This window comes from Bactrocera dorsalis, chromosome 6 (assembly GCF_023373825.1).
Source record: "Bactrocera dorsalis isolate Fly_Bdor chromosome 6, ASM2337382v1, whole genome shotgun sequence".
NCBI lineage: Eukaryota > Metazoa > Arthropoda > Insecta > Diptera > Tephritidae > Bactrocera > Bactrocera dorsalis.
This window is the reverse complement of record NC_064308.1, coordinates 16,146,264-16,172,116: the sequence shown is the minus strand read 5'-3', so window position 1 is coordinate 16,172,116 and position 25,853 is coordinate 16,146,264. Positions and strand designations below refer to the sequence as shown.

General features: G+C 41.8%; 2 protein-coding genes across 22 annotated transcripts in view; one reads left to right on the top strand and one right to left on the bottom strand.

Annotated features, from left to right (window-relative positions):
* Positions 1–25,853, bottom strand: part of LOC125779360 (zinc finger BED domain-containing protein 5-like) — a 451,651-nt gene that overhangs the window by 242,721 nt on the left and 183,077 nt on the right. The gene's annotated exons all lie outside the window — the stretch shown is intronic.
* LOC105221871 (calcium-dependent secretion activator) overlaps positions 1–25,853 on the top strand; it is a 249,448-nt gene that overhangs the window by 151,399 nt on the left and 72,196 nt on the right. For 17 of the 20 annotated variants that reach the window (XR_007423219.1, XR_007423220.1, XM_049460126.1 and 14 more), the window contains one exon: positions 12,400–12,657. The exons of the other annotated variants lie outside the window; for them this stretch is intronic. Coding sequence is in view for 15 of the 17 variants with exons in the window: in XM_049460126.1 (XP_049316083.1) it covers positions 12,400–12,657 (258 nt within the window). In the remaining 2 variants the exon portion in view is untranslated. The remainder of the gene's footprint in view (positions 1–12,399; positions 12,658–25,853) is intronic. 20 annotated transcript variants of the gene reach the window in all.

Genomic DNA, 25,853 nt, shown 5'->3' with positions numbered 1-25,853 from the left:
AAATGGGTCTGGCAGTGAACGAGGGCAAGACGAAATATCTCCTGTCATCAAACAAACAGTCGTCGCACTCGCGACTTGGCACTCACGTCACTGCTGACAGTCATAACTTTGAAGTTGTAGATAATTTCGTCTATTTAGGAACCAGTATTAACACCACCAACAATGTCAGCCTTGAAATCCAACGCAGGATTACTCTTGCCAACAGGTGCTACTTCGGACTGAGTAGGCAATTTAAAAGTAAAGTCCTCTCTCGGCGAACAAAAACCAAACTCTATAAGTCGCTCATAATTCCCGTCCTGCTATATGGTGTAGAGGCTTGGTCGATGACAACAACCGATGAGTCGACGTTGCGAGTGTTCGAGAGAAAATTTCTGCGAAAGATTTATGGTCCTTTGCGCGTTGGCCACGGCGAATATCGCATTCGATGGAACGATGAGCTGTACGAGATATACGACGACATTGACATAGTTCAGCGAATTAAAAGACAGCGGCTACGCTGGCTAGGTCATGTTGTCCGGATGGATGAAAACACTCCAGCTCTGAAAGTATTCGACGCAGTACCCGCCGCGAGAAGCAGAGGAAGAGGAAGACCTCCACTCCGGTGGAAGGACCAAGTGGAGAATGACCTGGGCTCGCTTGGAATATCCAATTGGCGCCACGTAGCGAAGAGAAGAAACGACTGGCGCGCTGTTGTTGACTCGGCTATAATGCCGTAAGCGGTGTCTACGCCAGTAAAGAAGAAGAAGATTATCATGCCACATACTAAAAAAATGTTCCCTGGGTTGGTGAAAGATTCAAATAGAACCTTTACTTCTCAAATTTTTAGTTAAACGAACCATTCCGCCTTATATGTCACGCTTTCAGTTCTCATTCCAGCACATTTGATCTAACAGACTCACCCTTCAACAATAAAAAAATTATTTTATTTACTTTTAATCAGTAACATTCAAAACTAATAAACATACCTTAATCTAATTCTTAATTTGTGCTGTTGACATTTTTGCTTTTGTAGCTGAGCAGCTTAAGATCGCAACGCTTGAACCTCTCTTGCCTCTTATGACTCGGCTGATTCGGGCTAGGGTAATCGTTGAGTGTTAAATTAATTATTATTAAAAGTGGGTGAAGCGACGCCCATCGTCTATTTTAGCACCGGGTCGTATTAAACCCTCTCATACCATCTCGGAGGAAAAATTTAATGTCTGTGGTGTATTTAGTTATTGATTTGTCGCGCTTCTAGTAGTTTTTAACTGTATCGTTATATGAGTAGGTAGGTAGGTAGGAGTGCAGCCCTGTTGTCTATCGGGCTCAATTAGCACTTGATGTGCCATTTTGATACACTATTCGTAGAACCTCCTGTATCTGCTATTACGTTTCACCTTCTCTTTCAAACTATTTTGAGGTTTCGATGAAACTACTTATCTGACATGTTTTTAGTAGAAATCCATTCAAGGTTTGGTGCTTGATGGATTCCAAGTGTTTTGTGTCGGATCTGCGCTAGAGCTGGGCATTCACAGAGAAAGTGGAAAATTGTTTCCTTGTTCCTTGCTACTCTGCAGCCTCGGCAGATGTTGTTGCAGGGCATGCCCATTTTGAACGTATGTTCCCCAAATGACCGGTGCCCTGTTGTGGTAGCTGTTACTCTGTAGATACTTTTTCTTGACCTATGTAATAAGTCGTTTGTTCTTTTTCTGTCCTACTTCTGCTTGGAAAATACTAGCCGAGTTCGATAGACATATAGAGAAAGATATGCCCAGATCAGCGGAGAATACCCCCGTGCCTACCCCGTAGTTCATTTTGGACCCGTCGGTATAGAATGAGATGATATCCTCCTCTCCTATTGGACCTCTTCTCCATTCTCGTCTAGATGGTATCCTTACCTGGAAGTGTCTATTGAAATCCAGCTTTGGGAGAATTTAGTCTGATTTATTAATGATAAGCTTGTTTAGGATTACACTATGTCTGTAGTTCTGCTGATTCCAACTACCCAATTCTTTTATTCTTATCGCTGCAAGAGCTGCTGTTTTGTGAATAAAAATGTCTATGGGTAGTTGATGCAGGACCACATTGAGCGCATCAGTCGGACATGACTTAATTTCACACGTAACACCCGCACATGGTGCTCTTTGTATTCTGTTCAATTTTCTAATGTTGTATTGTTTGTTTAGCGCTGGCCACCATACCAGAACTACATATGTAAGTATAGGTCTTATGATAGCCGTATACATCCACATGATTATACTAGGTTTGAGGCAGCAATTCTTACTGAAGATTCTCTTATAAGTATAGTAGGCCATGTATGCTTTATTTATTCTTTTTTTATATTTATTTTTCAGGACTGTTTGGTGTACATCTTCACCCCCAAGTATTTAGCTGTGGGGGATAGAGTGTGTGTTGTACCGTTTAATACCGGAAGTTGAAACTGAGGTATCTTGGTTCTGCTTGTGAATAGCATCAGTTCTGTTTTGTTCGGGTTAACTACTAGTCCATTGTTTTTAGCCCATAGGTTTAACCTTCGAAGTGCTCTTTCCATAACCTCGCTGACTGTTGAAGAAAACATGCCACTATGTCGTCTGCATATGCTACTGCTTTCACTCCTCCACCGTTCAGTTGAAGTAGTATTTCGTTCAACGCTACAACTCATAGAAGCGGAGAGAGGACCCCTCCTTGAGGAGTCCCTCTACACACATAACTTGTTTGTGTTGCAGCGCCGTTTGATGCTGTAATCTTTCTATTCTCAAGCATCGATTGCTTCATTTGCACACAGTGTCCTCTATGCCACCATGTCTCAGAGAGTTAATGATAGCACTTACTTCTACATTATTGAAGGCGCCCTCTATGAAATATAAAAGCAGCCATGGTGTATTGTTTGTAGTGTAGTGATTTTTTAATTACACTTATCACCTCGTGAAGGCAGTTTCCGTTGATCGGCCCTTAATAGACGCATGTTGGGACTTCAATAACTTATCCGCCATTATTGTTCTTACATGCAAGTCTATTAGCCTTTCTAGTACCTTCAGCATAAAGGAGGTGAGGCTTATAGGTCTAAAATCCTTGGAATTATCGCGTGTTCTTCTGCCTGGTTTCGGAATGAACACTACTTTAATTCTTTTCCAACTTCTTGGGATGTAAGATAGTTGAATGCTAGCTTTGTATATATCTTCAAGCCTTTGAACCATTGGTTCTACCAGTTTTTGCATCATTATGGGCATAATCCCGTCAGGACCTGCCGCTTTAAATGATGCAAAACTGTTTGGGCTCGGTAATCAGCTGCATTTATCGGTTGTTCTAGTAGAACCCTCATTAAAGGTGTTTGCTGACTCCCGGGGAAGTGCGTTGCAATAAGTACCTCCAGAGACTCTTTTGCCGAGGAGGGCCAATCATTTTCCTCCGCCCTAATATAGGGAGTATAAGGATGATCTTTGGATAGCATTTTGCTCAGCCTCTCCTCGGTTTCTCTGCAACTTTCTATCGATGTACAGAAAGATCGCCATGAGTCGTTTTTAGCTTTCCTGACTGCTTTTTTGTATCTTTTCATAATATCTTTATATGGCTGCCAGATTTTGGTTCTAAAACTCTCATTGAAAGCTTTCCTTATTTGTGTTCTCAAATTCTTGAGTTTACTGTTCCACCAAGGAAGAGACTTTGTCTTTTCCAGAGCTGTTAGCGGTGTGGATGTACTGAAAGTTGTGGTTAAGATTTTTTCCAACTTCTCTACTTCTGAATCTAGTTCCTGAGGATTTCTAATACTCTTATTGCCTCCCTTTTCAAGGAATTTTGTTGCTATACTGGTAAATTTTTCCCACGCTGTTCTTCTAGAGTTCCGATATATGAGAGAGTACTGTATTTCTCGCGGATGCTGAAGGGTATCCAGGAGTGATCCGACATGGAGTCTCATCGGATCCCCTCCAGTTATCCACAACGAAACTGTCTGTGTCTGTTGATAGCGTGAGGTCCTGCACTTTCTCCCACCCCGGGAACCTATCAAAGCTTTGGAAAATAAAGGTTGGCTTATGGTCCTTGTTGCTATTCAGAATATACTGCAAGAGTGACTCACCTCTGGTGCTTATACTGGAGCTACCCCAAACAGTGAGCCTTGCGTTTGCAGCACATCCTATTAGGATATCTTCCTTCCTGTTGTCCTCTACAAGTCCGGCGAGCGGGGCCGGTGGTATGTCTTTGTCATGGGCATAGTAGGCCGAGACCAAGAGTTTGGATAAAGAAATGCATTTATACTTATATTGATAAGAATGCATGCCCTAGTTTTACCTTTGTTTCGTGTGTAAAACAAAGGTTAAAGTTGCTGTTGTTTAGCCATTTAATGGTGTCTTCATTGACCCAGGGCTCCTGAATTAGGCTGATGTCGATGCCTCTCTCGTTTATGAGGGTTGTCAGATTCGCTGTAGCACTCTTCGAGTGCTGCAGGTTTATCTGTACGTATCTTAAGTTATTGGGCATCTCGGGTTTCTTTGATGCCCACATTCCGCAGCAACTGGCTGGCGTCGTCGACCTCTTCCGTGTCGTCTTCGTCAGCCGATTTGTCGCTTTGGAAGATTTTAAGCCTGGCCTTGCGAATTCCGAAGTTGATTTTATAGTATTTTTCTTAAGAGCCTCAAAGGACTCATCGCAAATGGCCACCAGAATTGGTATACTTACTTTGTTTGGTTTTTCCTCCTTGATCAGCTGAAACTCATTTATACCAGGTATATATTTGTTTTGCAGCTTGATGCACCTCAGGAGTTTTTCGCCTGGCTCTTCTAGAGGGGGTGTCCCTGGCGGATATAAGGCTCAATTGGTGGCCTTCAAAGGCGTTGCTTATTTTGGCAACACTACCCGTCAGGAAATCTAGCGAGGCCTGGCCCGTGCACTTGATGACCCTGTAACCCCTGAGGGTCTCAGAAGAGTCAAACTCCTGTGAGGAGACAATCTGTGGTCGATCTCTACCCATCTTTCCTGAATTGTGTTCGGGGGGGAGAAATTTCTGTCTATGATGGCCACTTGTAGGCCCAGGTCGCAGAAATGCAGGCTGTACTATCGGCTGTTGCGTGAAATGATATTTATAGATAATGTGAGTTTACCAACTCTATATGCTTTGATAGGTTTGGGTTTGACAGACAATTCGGCATTGATACTGCTTGTTCATAATTGAATCTTATTTATTTGTAGCAATAATTTATTTTTCAAAATTTATGTCGTCGCCCGTATACACTTGTGCTAACATATTTTTCAATCTTCGAAACAGTTGTTAAAGCGAATTTCCGGAATAGCCTTCAATGCACTTAGCGATTCACGTTTCTTCTTCTTTATTGGCGTAGACACCGCTTACGCGATTATAGCCGAGTCAACAACAGCGCGCCAGTCGTTTCTTCTCTTCGCTACGTGGCGCCAATTGGATATTCCAAGCGAAGCCAGGTCCTTCTCCACTTGGTCCTTCCAACGGAGTGGAGGTCTTCCTCTTCCTCTGCTTCCCGCGGCGGGTACTGCGTCGAATACTTTCAGAGCTGGAGTGTTTTCATCCATCCGGACAACATGACCTAGCCAGCGTAGCCGCTGTCTTTTAATTCGCTGAACTATGTCAATGTCGTCGTATATCTCGTACAGCTCATCGTTCCATCGAATGCGATATTCGCCGTGGCCAACGCGCAAAGGACCATAAATCTTTCGCAGAAATTTTCTCTCGAAAACTCGCAACGTCGACTCATCAGTTGTTGTTATCGTCCAAGCCTCTGCACCATATAGCAGGACGGGAATTATGAGCGACTTATAGAGTTTGGCTTTTGTTCGTCGAGAGAGGACTTTACTTTTCAATTGCCTACACAGTCCGAAGTAGCACCTGTTGGGAAAAGTAATCCTGCGTTGGATTTCCAGGCTGACATTGTTGGTGGTGTTAATGCTGGTTCCTAAATAGACGAAATTATCTACAACTTCAAAGTTATGACTGTCAACAGTGACGTGGGAGCCAAGTCGCCAGTGCGACAACTGTTTGTTCGATGACAGGAGATATTTCGTCTTGCCCTCGTTCACTGCCAGACCCATTCGTTTTGCTTCCTTGTCCAGCTTGGAGAAAGCAGAACTAACGGCGCGGGTGTTGAGGCCAATGATATCAATATCATCGGCATACACCAGCAGCTGTACACTCTTATAGAAGATTGTACCTGCTCGATTCAGTTCTGCAGCTCGAATAATTTTCTCCAGCAGCAGATTGAAAAAGTCGCACGATAGGGAGTCGCCTTGTCTGAAACCTCGTTTGGTATCGAACGGCTCGGAGAAGTCCTTCCCGATCCTGACGGAGCTTTTGGTGTTGCTCAACGTCAGTTTACACAGCCGTATCAGTTTTGCGGGGATACCAAATTCAGACATCGCGGCATAAAGGCAGCTCCTTTTCGTGCTGTCGAAAGCAGCTTTGAAATCGACGAATAGGTGGTGAGTGTCGATTCTCCTTTCACGGGTCTTTTCCAAGATTTGGCGCATGGTGAATATCTGGTCGGTTGTTGATTTACCAGGTCTGAAGCCACACTGATAAGGTCCAATCAGTTTGTTGACGGTGGGCTTTAATCTTTCACACACTACGCTCGATAGAACCTTGTACGCGATGTTGAGGAGGCTTATCCCACGGTAGTTGGCGCAGATTGTGGGGTCTCCTCTTTTATGGATTGGGCATAGCACACTTAAATTCCAATCTTTAGGCATGCTTTCATCCGACCATATTTTACAAAGACGCTGATGCATGCTCCTTATCAGTTCTTCGCCGCCATGTGTGAATAGCTCGGCCGGCAATCCATCGGCCCCTGCCGCTTTGTTATTTTTCAGCCGGGCAATTGCTATTCGAACTTCTTCATGGTCGGACAATGGAACGTCTGCTCCATCGTCATCGATTGAGGTATCGGGTTCGCCTTCTTACAACAGCGTTCACCTTCGCACAACAGCGTTCACTACCATTCAGCAGGCTGGAGAAGTGTTCCCTCCATAATTTAAGTATGCTTTGGGCATCGGTGGCTAGATCACCTTGGGGAGTTCTACAAGAGTATGCTCCGGTCTTGAAACCTTCTGTAAGTCACCGCATCTTTTCGTAGAATTTTCGAGCATTACCCCTGTCGGGCAGCTTATCAAGCTCTTCGTACTCACACATTTCGGCGTCTTTCTTTTTCTGTCTACAAATGCGTCTCGCTTCCCTCTTCAACTCTCGGTATCTATCCCATCCCGCACGTGTTGTGGTCGATCGTAACGTTGCGAGGTAGGCAGCCTGTTTTCTCTCCGCTGCGACACGGCACTCCTCGTCGTACCAGCTGTTCTTTTGTACTTTCCGAAAACCAATGGTTTCGGTTGCAGCTGTACGTAAGGAGTTTGAAATGCCGTCCCACAGTTCCCTTATACCGAGTTGTTGACGAGTGCTCTCAGAGAGCAGGAGTGCATGCCGAGTATAAAATCTTTCGGCTGTCTGTTGTGATTGCAGCTTCTCGACGTCGAACCTTTCTTGTGTCTGTTGGCGTGCGTTTTTTGCTGCACAGAGGCGGGTGCAAATTTTGGCTGCAACAATATAGTGGTCCGAGTCGATGTTAAGTCGATCAGCCTCAACCCATTTGGGGATGTTTCCTCGTGGAGGCTGAATTTACCGACCGTAGTGCCAAAGATACCTTCTTTGCCCTGTGGCGGGGGCATCTCTCATAAGTGCGCTCTAAGCACTCATAAAAGGCATCTTTGGTCACATCGTCCTTCTCTTCCGTCGGGGCGTGGGCGCAAATCAGCGATATGTTGAAGAACCTTGCTTTGATGCGGATTGTGGCTAGACGTTCATTCTCCGGAGTGAATGATAGTACTCGGCGACGGAGTCTCTCTCCCACCACGAATCCGACACCAAACTTGCGCTCCTTTATATGGCCACTGTAGTAAATTTCACAAGGACCTACTCGTCTCTGTCCTTGTCCCGTCCATCGCATTTCTTGGACGGCGGTGATGTCAGCCTTTGTTTTCACGAGGACATCAACCAGCTGGGCAGCGGCACCTTCCCAATTAAGGGGCTGGACATTCCAGGTGCATGCCCTCAATTCGTAGTCCTTATTTCGTTTGCCATGGTCGTCATCAAAAGGGGGGTCTCTCATCCGAGGCTGTTTTTTTCTTTTCATTGGGGGTGTTTTTTACGTGGCGGGTCCCAAACCCAGCGCACAACCCTATGCAGGGGATGTTTCGCCTTCTCACTTTAGCTCGCCTTCAAACGGATGTTCTTAGGCTACCCAGAGGATACTTGTTCGAAGACCGGAAGTCGTGAGCTGCTTGAGTCATATGTAAAAGAATCGTTTCTGGCCACTCCCAAGTGAATGGCGATCAGAGAACTTTCCTCACTTGCGTGAACTTCTACACATGACTCCTTCCTCCAGCGATTCACGTTTAATTAGGCGATTTTCGTGAATTTTTTTAAAATAAACTTAGATTCTTTTTTAAAACATGTTGAAAAATAACGGAGTTATGTGCTGTCTTCAGAGGTGCCAAAAAAAGTGCTCAACTGCTGACATGATTCCGGCCGAATGACTAGCTGGAACAAAAAAATTCAATAAGTTTATAAACCTAAAGCTATTTTCTATACAATGACATACGATCTTTGAAAAATGTCAAAAATTAACAAAATAGCGGGATTTTGAAAAAAAATTTCGTTTTTTTAGGTAAATAATGGACGTTTTTCTAATATCAAATTGACAATTTTCAACCAATCAAAAAGGTTTTTTGTCAGTGTATAGTTGAAGTTGATTGGTTAATTTCTCGTTGAGTTATGATGTCAGCAATTTTGAAAATTTTCGTTTCGAGAAGACCGCGTTTAAAGTATCACTTATATACATATATTTGTATCTTCAAGCGGTCGCTCTTTAGATCGTTCCCATCCAAAAACTATATAAGATACGAGCTTGCCGATTCTACCGGATATTTTTGGAAATATTATATAAACCATCGAAAAACTGTCTTTTTGAAAGTGTCATACTAGCTCCTTAATGTCTTCAATTGATTCAAAATGGTTTTCTCGGAGCGGTCGTTTGAGTTTGATGAATAGCCAAAAGTTATACAGAGATAAGTCAGGCGAATACGGTGATTGCAGCACGATATTGGATGGCGAAATTTTGGAGGAAAACTCAGGAAGAATCAATGCAATATGCGACGGTGCATTATCATGGTGCAAAAATCAATAGTTGTTGTGTTTACGAATAGCTTCGCGCAAACGACGCATAACACTCAAAAAGTGTTCTTTGTTGACAGTTTGAACGGTCTGAACGAATTCGGAGTGCACCACACCTCGAAGAAAACTTTCACGATAATGATGAATTTTGACCTACTGTGACTTGGATTTTTCGGCTTCTGCGCATCCTTGACACGATGTTCGGTCGATTGTTCGTCTGTTTCCGTGTTGTGAGCATAGATCCAAGACTCATCGTCAGTAATAATACGTTACATTGTTTTCCGAAAAAATTTTGTGATTATGGAACCAATCGGACTTTCACTTTTCTTAGGCTCAAAACATTTTTGAAAATACATTTCACTAATCCTTCCGATATTTCAACGTTGCCGGTAAGATCTTTGCATCAATTACTTTATTTTGTTGACGTGTTAATCGTCAGTTGATGTTGATGGCCGTTTTGTACAATGCATTTACGACCCTCTTTGAATAATCTGTCTTTTCCAACATTCTGAACGTTTCGGAAATTTAATTTAGCACACAAAATTTAATGAAACTTCTATGTTGATTATTTTGACTCATCGTAAAAATCGCCGAATGCAAAGACAAAAGTATACTAAACACTAATGATTATTTTGATGTGAAACCTTACAAGAAAATATTTCGGCGAATGGTTTTTCGCTCGAAATTCAAGTTAAAATGTCTTAAAATTTTGTATCTACTGTGAGCATTGAATTTATAACACGAATACGTATAAGTATAGTACATAATAATAAGAAACATAAATTTAAAAAATGGCGTTACATATACATACAGTACATACAGTAATCTAAGTGCAAAAGCATCTTTGAGAATAAAAATTTAAAACATGCAGTTATAGATCAAAGGAAATATTGATTGTCAAAAAAGTCTTGCGGTATTTTGATTGAATCAATTCATGTGGCACCCATACATCGAGCTTCTTAGTGACTCCAAGCTTCTTCAAATGATTTATACGGACAGGCCTTCCGGAGCGTGGCGCATCTTCGACCACCTCTACACCAGAACGAAAACGTTGAAACCATCGTTGTGCGGTGGAAATGGAAACTGTATCGGGTCCATAAACTGCACAAATTTTATTGGCGGCTTGAGATGCATTTTTGCCTTTATCGTAGTAGTACTGTAAAATATGCCGTATTTTCTCTTTATTTTGCTCCATGTTTGCGACGCTATAACTCACGAACGACTTAAAAGAAGACAATCAATCAAACACGTGTTAGCGCGTGAAATGTGCTTTCCAAAAAGATATAGCATGACCCGATGCGACGAATAAAACTAGAACTACGTGCTCTCAGCGCCAACTAGCGAAAATACTACAAGACTTTTTTGACAACCTATTATATTGTAAACTAGTTGTCTTCTATTCGCCGATATTTGGAAAGTTTCGAATCGAACAAATCACAAAAGTTGTTTAAACAGATTGGCAGCACTTCGGTGCAACCTTACGCTTTATGTTCTCTAACGAATGTGCAATTCTGCTGCGTTCCTAGAGAAATATTTCCTTTTGCCATAAAAAAAGTTAGTGACCCCTCCAAGATCCATTTAGTTCCCTTGATATTCAATTAATAATATTTATATATATATTATAATATTATAATTAATAATATTTTTTTGACAACCTATTATATTGTAAACTAGTTGTCTTCTATTCGCCGATATTTGGAAAGTTTCGAATCGAACAAATCACAAAAGTTGTTTAAACAGATTGGCAGCACTTCGGTGCAACCTTACGCTTTATGTTCTCTAACGAATGTGCAATTCTGCTGCGTTCCTAGAGAAATATTTCCTTTTGCCATAAAAAAAATTAGTGACCCCTCCAAGAACCATTCAGTTCCCTTGATATTCAATTAATAATTCGACCAAATGAAAATAGAATGGTATGATAAAGCTATAACATATCCCCCGATAATAATGATATCAGATTGAGTAGCTAACTTTTTATTAATATTTAACAAAAAGCAATTTAAAAAATCTTCGTTCACCACTATTGAGAGTAACTTATCATTTAAGCAATTTACAGTAGTCAAACTCGTCCAAAACTTGAAAAAAAAACTTGGAGAATTGAAAAAGCGGGCGGTTAGATCACTTGAACGAGCATACTATTTTGTATAGAATTCACCTTTCTAAATTTGTTTATAAACGGTGCTTTAGTTTCGAAAATTTTGGAAATATGTGCGAAATATTTTTCAACACAGTCTGTTTAGTAAGGCTCTCTCGTTATGAGGGTTCTAACAGGCCACTTGGGTATCCACGCTGTAAGGTTGAGAATTTCACCGTATATACGCAAGTACTTCCATGTTACTTCGAAGGTCGAACAACATGGCCGAAATTTTCACAGTAATCGGCTATAAGAATATACTAAGAGTACAAGATTACGTCGTTATCTTGTCCCAATGATAGGAGTTATAACTGGACGCTGTACTATTAGCACCCATTCTTAGCCCACGGGATGATGCTAAGATTTTGAAGGACGCAAGTTGCATAAGTTGCATAGAGAAAGGTGAGGTGCATTTTGACATTTTTTCTTTACTGTCCAGCTTTCGAGAGACTAAGGTTGAAGCATCTCGTTAGTCATACATTCTAGAAATCAGGGGAATTGCCTGGAATTTCTATTAGCCGTCTCAACAAATTGATGACTCAAGGCGCTTTGTGGGCATGCGGTAGTCTTTTTAATCCATACATAGGGAGTTCTTGGCGTCCTAGTTGGACTGGAAGTCCAAAAGATATTATTCGTGGCTCAATGCTCAATTTGCTGATATGCGACCGTCTTCTTAATCCATACTTAAGTAATTATGGGCATTACAACGGACCAATGTTTCTTCCTGTCTAAATATATGTGTCTGATTACCTTACTTAACCTAACGAGCTGCTTTATATCCTTGTATGATTCTCACCTAACATAACGTATTACTCAGTTTACTATATATCAATGTTTCGAAGATGTATTTCACAATATTACTTATTGTTTTTGGCAAATAGCGTACTACGAAATACAGGTATTATATATCTATTGATGGGGTTTAAATTAAATATATAACCATTACAGTGACAATAAGGGTAAGACATTTGTATTTTTTAATTCGAAAGCCAAGTACAAAGATGTGTATGTAAATATAGTCACTGGATATATTAATTATATATTGTATATAATGTACATAAAACATATATATGGATATGTATATTTAAATGTATATACCTTATAGCTTCGAAAGCATGAGAAAAAGAATAAGGAAAAAAAGGAAGATCAAGCTACAAAAGAGGAAACAACCGAAGCAGTTACATTGGGCGGTGCGGGCCAAGGTACAAACGGACCCGGAGCATCAACCGCCGCCGGTATCGGCAGTAATGCTGGCGATTCTGGAAAATCGGCTCCAGAAGCGGGAGCTACCGGAGCAGATGGAGCAACAGCTTTTCGCTACTGCATGCCAACATATGCAGTATTCAACTCACCAGTACCAACGGCATGTACCTGTATATAAAATCAACTAATGTTTTCATTCTAATATGCATCCAATCACCTAGCAAGAAATTTGATTAAACTATATCAATGCTTACACAGTTTCGATTTATAAGATTCCATAAACACATACATATGTACATATGTTGAATTTGCATCAGTCTCTAAGAAGTACGTAGATAATTTTAAACTTTTTTGCTTAAATGCATATATATATTAATAGTTTGGTATTTTCTATGTATTAATTAAAAGTACTTTAGTTTGTCTTATTCAAGCCAGTTGTTTTGATTTTACAAAATTAATCATTGCGGTACGCCGACCAAATACACACATAGATAAACAGTATGCTTTTTCTCATACAATTCAAAGCTCGAAAGATTGGAGTTCAAAAATTGAAATATTACGTCAATGAGGAGATACATATGTTAATGCGTACATAGTACGTATGTACTATATGGAAGATCATTGCTCCCAAATATGTACATACTTAGTCCTGCCATAAGTTTTATTACAAGTTCAAGTTGTTATAAAACGAAACCTTATTCGATTTTTAATAAAATAAATTTTATGTCCCAAATTTTATTCAAAACTAGAGAGCCCGGCAAACACTGTTTTGTCTTAGAGGAAACAAAAATGCAGGTTTTGGATTTTATTAAGTTCTTTTTAGGAAATGCAAATAAAATATTTAAGGATTTTAATGATTCTTTACTGTTCATGTATCCTATTGCGGAGGTCGTACTCTTTTGTTAAGTACCTTGTGATACACGATATTTTCTATTTAATTATCAGGCGCAAGAACAAACAACGCAGATGACCGTCCGTCCCTCCAACATGCCACATATAGTATAAGTAACTGATCATGCGGAAAACACGGATAGTCCAGATTCAAACCACAAACTTTAAAAGATTGACCTTTTGATTTGTGAATGGTCATTACGAGTGACAAAATCGGAAATTGAAGTATTTTAATCTCAAACGGCATGTTGGCAAGCCTGGTTCATCCAAGGAGTTTAAATATTCAATTGATTAGTTAGTAGCTTCATCTTCATTCATTACTTAGGTAATAGATTTGAATTCTTGCATTGATCCGATTTACTCATTCTGAACAAAAAGTTAGGTCTTCTACATATTTATTCTTTGCCGCTAAAATTGTTCGCTCACTCAACAACTCATTACTTTTGTAAAGATGTTTGCTAACATGTTCGTCTTTCGATGAGACAAAGTTACAGAAATTATTGAGAAATGAAATCGATCCATTCGATTCTCATTACTCATTATACGAATCGGATTACCGATGGTCAACAATTGCTCAAAGAAATCTTCAGCAGATTTTTCATTAAGCAATACAGTGATTTCACAATTTGGCATTCCTAACTTGATAAATAACCTTTTACACATGACATAACACATATCTTCGTATAATTATATGTACGTATCTCTTTACTCGTCTCGAAATCATCATTTCTGGAGGGGATACGAATCGGATACAAAATATCTTATGAAGTCGAGCCATGCTATTTTACAGTCCTTTCATTTAAAATATTTCGTATCCTTCGTCCATTACTGCATAATCGAGAAAGATTCGATCGTATTGGTAGCGGAATGTAACGATGATGTCAAGTCAAAAGGAAACATAAAATTTAATGATTGTACTCTAGCAGTTATGGCTTGGTATTTTATTTTTTGAAGCAATAAAATATTCAAATGATTCTTACAAAGATGCATTTTAAGCAAATGCTTTTAATTTTTAATATAATTATTGCATTGAGTTTTAACATAAAGAGATCAAAAGTATCCTATGTCTTTAGCTTGGTTCAAAGCTACCTCCCCACCGATTTTCAGCTAAAGTGGTTCAGCCGTTCTTGAGTTATAAATAGTGTAACTAACACGTCTTTCTTTTATATACATACTAGCTGACCCCGCAACCGTTGTCCTGCTGAAATTATGTAGTTTGAAATGAAAAGAAAGTTAAATTTATCATTTCATTTTTTTTTTTTTTTTCAATGTAACGCAGCTTTATAAACAACATTTTTCGGTTTCTGTTCCGGTGTACAGAAAAGATGGTTTTCCAACTCGTGAGCACGCTACGGCCATGTGAAAAACATAGCATTTCCAAAATTATGACTCACACTATGCGACTATCTTTAGGTCCTGTTGACTGTCATCTCAAATTAAATTTTCACTGGAAACGGAATACGTTTGAACTGAAATGGCAAATCGTTAGAACTCAAAGGAATTCGTAGGATCAAGCATTCTGTCCCTTTGTACTCGATAGGTGCGTCACAATCAGTCGGGTTCCATTACACACTTTCGGCGCATGAAGATTGGGAAACATAATAACGACAGATCCTACTTTGAGACGCAAATGATGCGGTGGCATACCAAGCCTGTCCAAAGAATTTAGGAATACTCGTACCACTGGATAATTCGCGGAGTCGTCTTCATAGTCAAGACGATCGATCGATTTGTATGAGCGCAAGTCTCCCGGAACTTGACTTTGAATCTTCCAGTTGAAGTCAACAACATGGGTATTTTTGGCAGCTAACATTAACATTGTGCGTGCACTTAAGGAATCGTAGTTATGATAATTTGGCCGAACATTTGTGATGAGTTCGTCCTTCGTGAATTGATAAAGGGAAGATGGAATTGATATCGAACCACCGGAAGTATCAACCGAAATTGAACCACTTCCCATTTTTAGCGAAGACGATGTAAAATGTCTTTGACAATGTCGAGGTTTATATCGAAAAGTATGCGAACTTCATTTTCATTCCAGTGATTAGCGTATTCCAGCATTTGTAATTGCTGGCTTACTTCTCCAAAACTTGCACATATTCCCATATACCCTTCACAGTAAGCAATGACTCAAATAAAGTTGAACCGCATACATTAATCAATAGCAACCGAAGGTAGAAACAATCGTCGTTTTTCGGGTGGATTGTGTAAATTCGTCCTAATGCATTAGTTGATAAGACACATGGATGTCAATCTACTGGTTGGCCTTGCTTTCTGCGTAACTATTCGACGATGCATTCCATGTACAACATCAATGTATTTTCGAATAGAGAAATGTTCTCACAAACGGATCGCTGACGAAGGTTGAGAAAAAACTCGTCAATGTTAATTCCGTTGCTGGCGGTGTTTCCATTGGCTGTACTGTATTCCCTGGGTTGAAAAACACCCTTTGGCCATTATCCAAATTAACTGCGAGAAGCACGACAGTCGGAAAGCGTTCATGAATTGCAAAAGTAAATATCCTACAAATCGCTTTATTGCAGTCCACGTATCGACCAAGACCAATAATCGTTCAAGACCAATAACCGCCATGTTGCTTCCTTTGGTGACGTAATTATATACGTATTTTAGCGATTTCACCAAACTACAATACTCAACATTAATATGAGTTTTGAATGTGAAGTAGGCAATAAAGGTGAATACAGTACGATCCATGTGTTGTCAACTTCGATGTTCTGCCATTGTCGTCGGGTGAGCAACACCGATAGAGGGGATATCCATCATTTCTAGTTTGTGTTTCCGAAAGAAAAGAACGATACTGTTTCGTGCATTTATTGACAGACATTCAAACCGAAGTGGGGTTGTGGTGTCCGCAAGGTCCATGAACCTTATTGGTTTTCATCACTTCGAATAATACCGGATCTTTCTTTGCATCAGGAATTGCCGCATGATTGAATGATTTCATCAATTTGATCTGCTGTAACCACCTTCCATCATCCAAAGAAGAATGTGTGCGTGCGGCAACCCTCTCTTTTGCCACTCAACAGAGTACATCTAGCATCTAACAGCACCATATATGCGTTGCTTCAAGATAATGTCCATCGAAGCTGTTGAAAAGTCTTGCTATGACATCGTGACGATCGCTTTCTGATTAATCGCGACCCATAATACCGCATCCTGGGAGTACTCGTTCATGTGGCTTGGGCTGCTAATGTATGTTGATGCCAAAAAGAACGCCGACCGATATAAGCGCGACCTCTTCATCGCGACAAAATCATCGCATCGTGACAAATTTTAAGCTGTAATTGATCACTTTGTGTGAAAAACATATAACATTTTCACGGAATAATTTTCAAAAATTTTTGAAGCAAACGCCAAGTTTTAAAGATTTAAATAATTGAAAAACAAAACAAAAAAATTGAATAAAAACATTTGTATGGAGAAAATTAACTTTTTGGAATTATTCAATTTTCCGACTTTTCCTCATGAAAGACATACAGGTTCTTTATTTCTAAACCTTTCCCGATCCACGACGAACAACCTCTTAAAATTTCATCAATATTGGTTCAGCCGTTCTCTTAGCGTTACTAACGAACAAACATTCATTCGTTCGTATGAGAAAAATAAAAGGTCTGTTTTCAGGGGTTTTCCGGCAATTATTCGAATTTTTTTCTATGTAGAAACCATCCCTGAACCTCAACGAACATTTAAAAAAAAAAATCATCAAATTTGGTCCGTCGTATGAAAGTTATGAGCGTACATACATTTTGGCGATTCATTTTTATTTATATAGATGTAGATTTATTTTCTTCATAGTTTTTTCGGAAAATTTTCCAGAATTTGCTTAAGTATTCTCCTTGTTTGGGCGGAGACCTGTCCGAATTGGTGGTAATCACCGAAATCGGTCCAGGCGTTCTCCAGTTATAAGCGTAGTAACTAACGTCACTTTCTTTTATATATATATATGTAGATATTAGGTTGTCAAAAAAGTCTTGCGGTATTTTTATTGAATCAATTCGGGTGGCACCCATACATCGAACTTCTTAGTGACTCCAAGCTTCTTCAAGGCCTTCCGGAGCGTGGCACATCTTCGACCACCTCTACACTAGAACGAAAACGTTGCAACCATCGTTGTGCGGTGGAAATGGAAACTGTATCGGGTCCATAAACTGCACAAATTTTATTGGCGGCTTGATATGCATTTTTGCCTTTATCGTAGTAGTACTGTAAAATATGCCGTATTTTCTCTTTATTTTGTTCCATGTTTACGACGCTATAACTCACGAACGACTTAAAAGAAACGACAATCAATCAAACACGTGTTAGCGCGTGCAATGAAATGAAAGGTATAGCATGACCCGATGCGACGAATAAAACTAGAACTACGCGCTTTCAGCGCCAACTTTCGAAAATACCGCAAGACTTTTTTGACAACCCAATATTGTATGTATATACGTAGATACGAGGTGTGACAATTAAGTAATGAGACTGATTCCATAAAAACCGAATATTTGAAAATTATTTTACAACTCTGCCATCCCCTTCAAATTAGTCCCTTGGGCAGCTATACAGCGATTCCAGCGCGTTTTCCATGCTTCGTAACATTTCTGGAACGCTTCGACTGGGATGTCCACGAGTACCCTCGTCACGGCCGCCTGGATATCCGTAATCGACTCAAAATTGGTTCCTTTGACCACCGATTTTGTTTTAGGAAACAAAAAAAGTCACAGGGAGACATGTCGGGCGAATAAGGCGGCTGTTGCAACACGGCGATCCCTTTAGAGGCCAAATACTGGGACATGCTGAGGGCGGTGTGGCACGGCGCGTTGTCGTGATGAAGGATCCAATTACGAGCGATGTCTGGGCGCACCCTGTTGACTCGTTTTCGAAATCTTTCGAGTACTTGGCAATAGTAGACTTGATTCACAGTTTTCCCCGGTGGAACGAATTCTTTGTGGACGATTCCACGGCTATCAAAAAAGGCAATAATCATCTTTTTCACCTTCGACTTGCTCATGCGAGCTTTTTTCGGGCGGGGGGCGCGCGGAGACAACCATTGTAAGCTTTGGCGCGACTAAGAGCACTATCACCTTACACTCTTAAAATTTTAGCGTACGTTTCCGAAGCTGTTTCGCCCAATCTGGAGCAAAATTTTATCGCGACGCGTAGCTCTTGATTTCGTTTTACCATTTTCGTGACGAGCACTACAAACACACGTCTACTCAACTTGACGCAGCAGGCGAACTAAACAAGCTAGAGCGATGGTACATATTTCAATGGAAATGGGAGGGATGTCGAAAAAAGAGAAAGGGAATTTCAAGGTCACAGGTTTACCACAAGCGCGGCAATAAAATCAGTCTCATTACTTAATTGTCTAGCCTCGTATATAGATTTCACACAAGCGTGAAACGACTCAGCCATTGGTTAATAGCTACACACACAGTTTCTATTTAAATAGGCGACGCTGGTGGGACCAAAGATTTTTTAGAACTTTTCAAATTTCTATGGGATATCCGACAGGCCATTTTTTACAACTTCTATCACAAATTGAAGTCAAATAATTTCAAACATAGGCTTCCAGACCGATTACCTCGTGCGCTGGAGCAGAACCTTGTAAGTGATCCTATACTCTCTACTGAAAAGATCATTGCCACGTCTTCTAAAACATCCTGCTGGTACCCTTTCGCCCCAGTTTAATCTCTTGTTCATAGAGGCATATAATTGTAACGCCTTTACAGGAGACACTCCACCGAAACATTACAGCAGCTGAATGGTGCCAACATTGGAATACATTCTTTTGCGTGTGTGGAAGTTTTTGCGTAAATTTTATCGTTTTGCTTCTTCTTCTTCTTAATTGGCGTAGGCACCGCTTACGCGATTATAGCCGAGTTAACAACTGCGCGCCAGTCGTTTCTTCTTTTTGCTACGTGGCGCCAATTGGATATTCCAAGCGAAGCCAGATCCTTCTCCACTTGGTCCTTCCAACGGAGTGGAGGTCTTCCTCTTCCTCTGCTTCCCCCGGCGGGTACTGCGTCGAATACTTTCAGAGCTGGAGTGTTTTCATCCATCTGGACAACATGACCTAGCCAGCGTAGCCGCTGTCTTTTAATTCGCTGAACTATGTCAATGTCGTCGTATATCTCGTACAGCTCATCGTTCCATCGAATGCGATATTCGCCGTGGCCAACGCGCAAAGGACCATAAATCTTTCGCAGAATTTTTCTCTCGAAAACTCGCAACGTCGACTCATCCGCTGTTGACATCGTCCAAGCCTCTGCACCATATAGCAGGACGGGAATTATGAGAGACTTATAGAGTTTGGTTTTTGTCTGTCGAGAGAGGACTTTGCTTCTCAATTGCCTACTCAGTCCGAAGTAGCACCTGTTGGCAAGAGTTATCCTGCGCTGGATTTCTAGGCTGACATTGTTGGTGGTGTTTACGCTGGTTCCAAGATAGACGAAATTATCTACAACTTCAAATTTATGACTGTCAACAGTGACGTGAGTGCCAAGTCGCGAGTGCAACGACTGTTTGTTTGATGACAGGAGATATTTCGTCTTGCCCTCGTTCACTGCCAGACCCATTCGTTTTGCTTCCTTGTCCAGCCTGGAGAAAGCAGAACTAACGGCGCGGGTGTTGAGGCCGATGATATCAATATCATCGGCATACGCCAGCAGCTGTACACTCTTATAGAAGATCGTACCTGCTCGATTAAGTTCTGCAGCTCGAACTATTTTCTCCAGAAGCAGATTGAAAAAGTCGCATGATAGGGAGTCGCCTTGTCTGAAACCTCGTTTGGTATCGAACGGCTCGGAGAGGTTCTTCCCGATCCTGACGGAGCTTTTGGTGCCGCTCAACGTCAGTTTACACAGCCGTATCAGTTTTGCGGGGATACCAAATTCAGACATCGCGGCATAAAGGCAGCTCCTTTTCGTGCTGTCGAAAGCAGCTTTGAAATCGAGGAAGAGGTGGTGCGTGTCGATTCTCCTTTCACGGGTCTTTTCCAAGATTTGGCGCATGGTGAATATCTGGTCGGTTGTTGATTTGCCAGGTCTAAAGCCACACTGATAAGGTCCAATCAGTTCGTTGACGGTGGGCTTTAATCTTTCACACACTACGCTCGATAGAACCTCATATGCGATGTTGAGGAGGCTAATCCCACGGTAGTTGGCACAGATTGTGGGGTCTCCTTTTTTATGGATTGGGCATAGCACACTTAAATTCCAGTCGTTGGGCATGCTTTCGTAGGACCATATTTTACAAAGAAGCTGATGCATGCTCCTTATCAGATCTTCGCCGCCGTGTTTGAATAGCTCGGCCGGCAATCCGTCGGTTCCTGCCGCTTTGTTGTTCTTCAGGCGGGCAATTGCTATTCGAACTTCTTCATGGTCGGGTAATGGAACGTCCGCTCCATCGTCATCGATTGGGGAATCGGGTTCGCCTGGAGAAGTGTTCCCTCCATAATTTAAGTATGCTCTGGGCATCGGTAACTAGATCACCTTTGGGGGTTCTACAAGAGTATGCTCCGGTCTTGAAACCTTCTGTAAGCCGCCGCATCTTTTCGTAGAATTTTCGAGCATTACCCCTGTCGGCCAGCTTATCGAGCTGTTCGTACTCACGCATTTCGGCCTATTTCTTCTTCTGTCTACAAATGCGTCTCGCTTCCCTCTTCAACTCTCGGTATCTATCCCATCCCGCACGTGTTGTGGTCGATCGTAACGTTGCGAGGTAGGCAGCCTGTTTTCTCTCCGCTGCGACACGGCACTCCTCGTCGTACCAGCTGTTCTTTTGTACTTTCCGAAAACCAATGGTTTCGGTTGCAGCTGTACGTAAGGAGTTTGAAATGCCGTCCCACAGTTCCCTTATACCGAATTGTTGATGAGTGCTCTCAGAGAGCAGGAGTGCAAGCCGAGTAGAAAAACGTTCGGCTGTCTGTTGTGATTGCAGCTTCTCGACGTCGAACCTTCCTTGTGTTTGTTGGCGTGCGTTTTTTGCTGCACAGAGGCGGGTGCGAATTTTGGCTGCAACAATATAGTGGTCCGAGACGATGTTAGGACCTCGGAGCGCACGCACATCTAAAACACTGGAGACGTGTCTTCCGTCTATCACAACATGATCGATCTGGTTGGTGGTTTTTCGATCCGGAGACAGCCAGGTAGCTTGATGTATCTTCTTATGCTGGAATCTAGTACTACAGATAACCATATTTCGGGCCCCGGCGAAGTCGATCAGCCTCAACCCATTTGGGGATGTTTCGTCGTGGAGGCTGAATTTACCGACCGTAGTGCCAAAGATACCTTCTTTGCCCACCCTGGCGTTAAAGTCGCCAAGCACGATTTTGACATCGTGGCGGGGGCATCTCTCATAAGTGCGCTCCAAGCACTCATAAAAGTCATCTTTGGTCACATCGTCCTTCTCTTCCGTCGGGGCGTGGGCGCAAATCAGCGATATGTTGAAGAACCTCGCTTTGATGCGGATTGTGGCTAGACGTTCATTCACCGCAGTGAATGATAGTACTCGGCGACGGAGTCTCTCTCCCACCACGAATCCAACACCAAACTTGCGCTCCTTTATATGGCCACTGTAGTAAATGTCACAAGGACCTACTTGTCTCTGTCCTTGTCCCGTCCATCGCATTTCTTGGACGGCGGTGATGTCAGCATTTATTTTCACGAGGACATCAACCAGCTGGGCAGCGGCACCTTCCCAATTAAGGGACCGGACATTCCAGGTACATGCCCTCAATTCGTAGTCCTTATTTCGTTTGCCATGGTCGTCATCAAAAGGGGGGTCACTCATCCGAGGCTTGTTGTTCCTTCTCACTGAGGGTGTTTTTTTACGTGGCGGGTCCCAAACCCAGCGCACAACCCTACGCAGGGGATGTTTCGCCTTCTCACGTTAGCTCGCCTTCAAACGGATGTTCTTAGGCTACCCAGAGGATACTTGGTCAAAGACCGGAAGTCGTGAGCTGCTTGAGTCATATGCAAAAGAATCGTTTCTGGCCACTCCCAAGTTAATGGCGATCAGAGAACTTTCCTCACTTGCGTGAACTTCTACACATGACTCCATCCTCCGTTTTGCTTACATCACTGAAAATCACTTGATCGACAACAGGCATCTTGACATTGATCTATGCTACAGAATTTATGGCCAGACTAAGTATATAAGTTAACAATAGTTAACGCACTGAAGCGCTCATGCTGCCAAAAATTGCAAGGCAAGCAGTCTGCATCGGTCACTTCATGCGCGACCAAATTATGTAAACAAAACAACATGCTGGGTTAGCTGTAGTAATTCGATCAGTTCGATACATGAGCGTGGGAAGTGCCTATGCAAGCAATAACGTCGAGCAAACGGCAGCAGCGACGGAAAAGATAGGAGGTTAGCAATAAGCTTGCAAATAATGAAATAAATCAGTTTTAGTACGAAACTCAACGTGTTAGTATCTTTCTCAAAAATAACTTAACCCTGGATAGTCGACAACACCGTCGCTATCCTAAAGGAGTAATAACAAGAAGATCAGAAATAACTAGTGTGAATATCATCTTCAAGAATAACTTAACTCTGGATAGTCGACAACACCGTCGCTATCCCAAAGGAGTAATAACAAGAAGATTAAAAATAACTGGCGCCCAACCAGAATAAAACCCACGCCGGAAGGAACACCACCTGGAGGCAGAGGAATCAAGACACCTTCTAGAGAAAACCCACGCAGGAAGGAACACCACCTGGAGGCAGAGGAATCAAGACACCTTCTAGAGGAATTGAGACACCAACCGACAAATAATGTAAGTGAAACTTTTTTTCCCTCCGCCTTCTGTTTACATAATCATATCAGTGAAAATTTGACAATTAAGTGTGGTTAGTGTGATTGCAATAAACAATCTGTCTGGAAAAATAAGTGAACGGGCGACAAAATTTATATCAAGCAACTGCATAAACTGCCAGTTAAGATACGTACTAGATATTTGCAATAAACAGGATTGCACTTTGTTCCCCATTTTTGTTTTTTTTGTGCACTTACGTCCGCTACCCGTTCGTGCCATCTTAACTACCTTGCATGAGCAAGCTTGACACTAGTGAACTGTTGGATAGACTTGACAACCAACTCTTGACAAGTAAACGTTTCAGGCGCGAACAAGACATGAACGAACAACAACTGCAGGGCATTATCAATGCGGCCGTTAGCGCCGCACTACAAGTTCAAAGGAAAGACTTTGAAACCAAGCTAGAGCAGCTTACAAACCGGTTTCAGGCCACAACTGTGGCAGCTGCTGACATTAAGACATATGAACCAATAAAGATCATAGACGGGGTAGAATGTCATGAGGGTCTGGATGCAGTTAAATCACTTCCAGAGTTCGATGGCTCACAGGAGCAATATGTCTCCTGGCGGCAGGCAGCTATGGCCGCGTATGATATATTTAAAACCTATGTGGGTAGTTCAAAACACTACCAAGCTGTCCTCATAATTCGCAACAGAATTAGGGGATCGGCTGATGCAGTTTTAGCATCATTCAACACGGTCCTTAATTTCGACGCTATCATTAGCCGTTTAGATTTTACATACTCAGACAAGCGACCATTGCATCTGCTCGAACAAGAGCTAGCAACGCTAAGGCAAGGACAGTTGACTATTATTCAATTTTATGAGGAGGTTGAGAAAAAACTCACACTTCTCACAAATAAAACTACAATGACCTTTGATACTGACCAGGCACGGTATATGAACGACAAGCATAGGACCGATGCGCTGCGCGTATTCGTCTCTGGGTTAAGGAGAAACCTCACGGATGTTCTTTTTGCCGCTCAGCCCAAAGATTTGCCCTCGGCTCTTGCAATGGCCCAGGAGATAGAAGGAAATCATGATAGACACGCATTTGCGGCCCAGTTTGCAAGATCGTTGGAGGAAAAAAACCTCAGGCAACATCAAAATCGATCTTATCAGAAGCAGTCCGACATTCAGTACAGGACTGGAAAAAACCCTTATTTCACCAGGGAGCAAGGAGCTCGCCCTCCAAAGCGCGACCAAGTTGAAAAAATGGAAGTCGACCCATCCTCGAGGTTCCGTCAGAGCACTAAATTTACAAACCAGAACAACCAAATTACCCATAACTCAAGCTTACCTATAGCACATCCCTCTGGCAACAGTCAACCACAAGGTGCGTTCAAGAGACCTGCGAGTTCTCAAAGGACGTCGGACTACAGACGCCAGAGGATTAACCATTTGACAGAAGAAAGAGACGAAGCGTACGAAAAGCAATATGATCAAGCCGCTTATGATGCAGCGGCAGAAATAGAGGCTGAAAATGAAACTGAGTATGAAGAAGATGCGCTTAATTTTTTAGCGGAGAGTCCCTGCTCCCGTTTATCCAACGAACAGTAGCAGGGAAATCGTTAAAATTCTTAATTGACACCGGGGCGTCAAAAAGTTATATTAAACCTAACATAAGCCCTTTATCCTCTGTCCCAGTACAGACCCCGTTTGTGGTTAAATCAATTCACGGATTTAACAGAATTGGGAGCAAAAGCTTCATTATGATGTTTGGCATAAATAGCCCTTTTTTTCATTTACCCGGTCTCACAACTTTTGACGGCATAATTGGACTCGACCTATTGACACAGGCGGAAGCAACTATTGATCTCGCGTCAGAACTGATCCACTTTAATGGAGGATCTGAAACTCTGAGATTCCACAAATGTGCTCAAGTCAATTTCACAAAAATTGAAGACATAGAAGTTCCAGCTAACGTCCGTGCAGATTTTCTACAAATGATGACAAAGCATTTGAAGGCATTTGCCGACTCGAGCAAGTTACTCCCGTTTAATACCAATGTTGTTGCCACCATTCGCACGGAGGATAATGAGCCAGTCTACTCCAAAATGTACCCATTCCCCATGGGAGCTGCTGACTTTGTGAGCCAAGAAATCAAGGATCTACTTAAAAATGGCATCATTCGACCATCTAGGTCTCCATATAACAACCCCATATGGGTTGTCGGAAAAAAGGGCACAGACCTCACAGGAGCGCCTAATAAGCGGTTGGTGGTAGATTTCCGAAAATTAAACTCCAAAACCATCGCGGACAAGTACCCAATGCCGAGTATCAGTATGATACTTTCAAACCTGGGAAAGGCCAAGTATTTCACCACCCTGGACTTGAAATCTGGATACCATCAAATTATGTTAGCAGAACACGATAGGGAAAAGACTTCCTTTTCAGTAAATGGAGGAAAGTATGAATTCTGCCGTTTGCCCTTTGGGCTAAAGAATGCTTCTAGCATTTTCCAGAGGGCCATAGATGATGTCCTGCGCGATATGATTGGTAAAACCTGCTATGTTTACGTCGATGACGTTATAGTGTTTTCCGAAAACGAAGAAGACCACGTACAACACGTTGGACAGGTACTAAAGAGCCTTTATGATGCCAATATGAGGGTGTCTAAGGAGAAATCACAGTTTTTT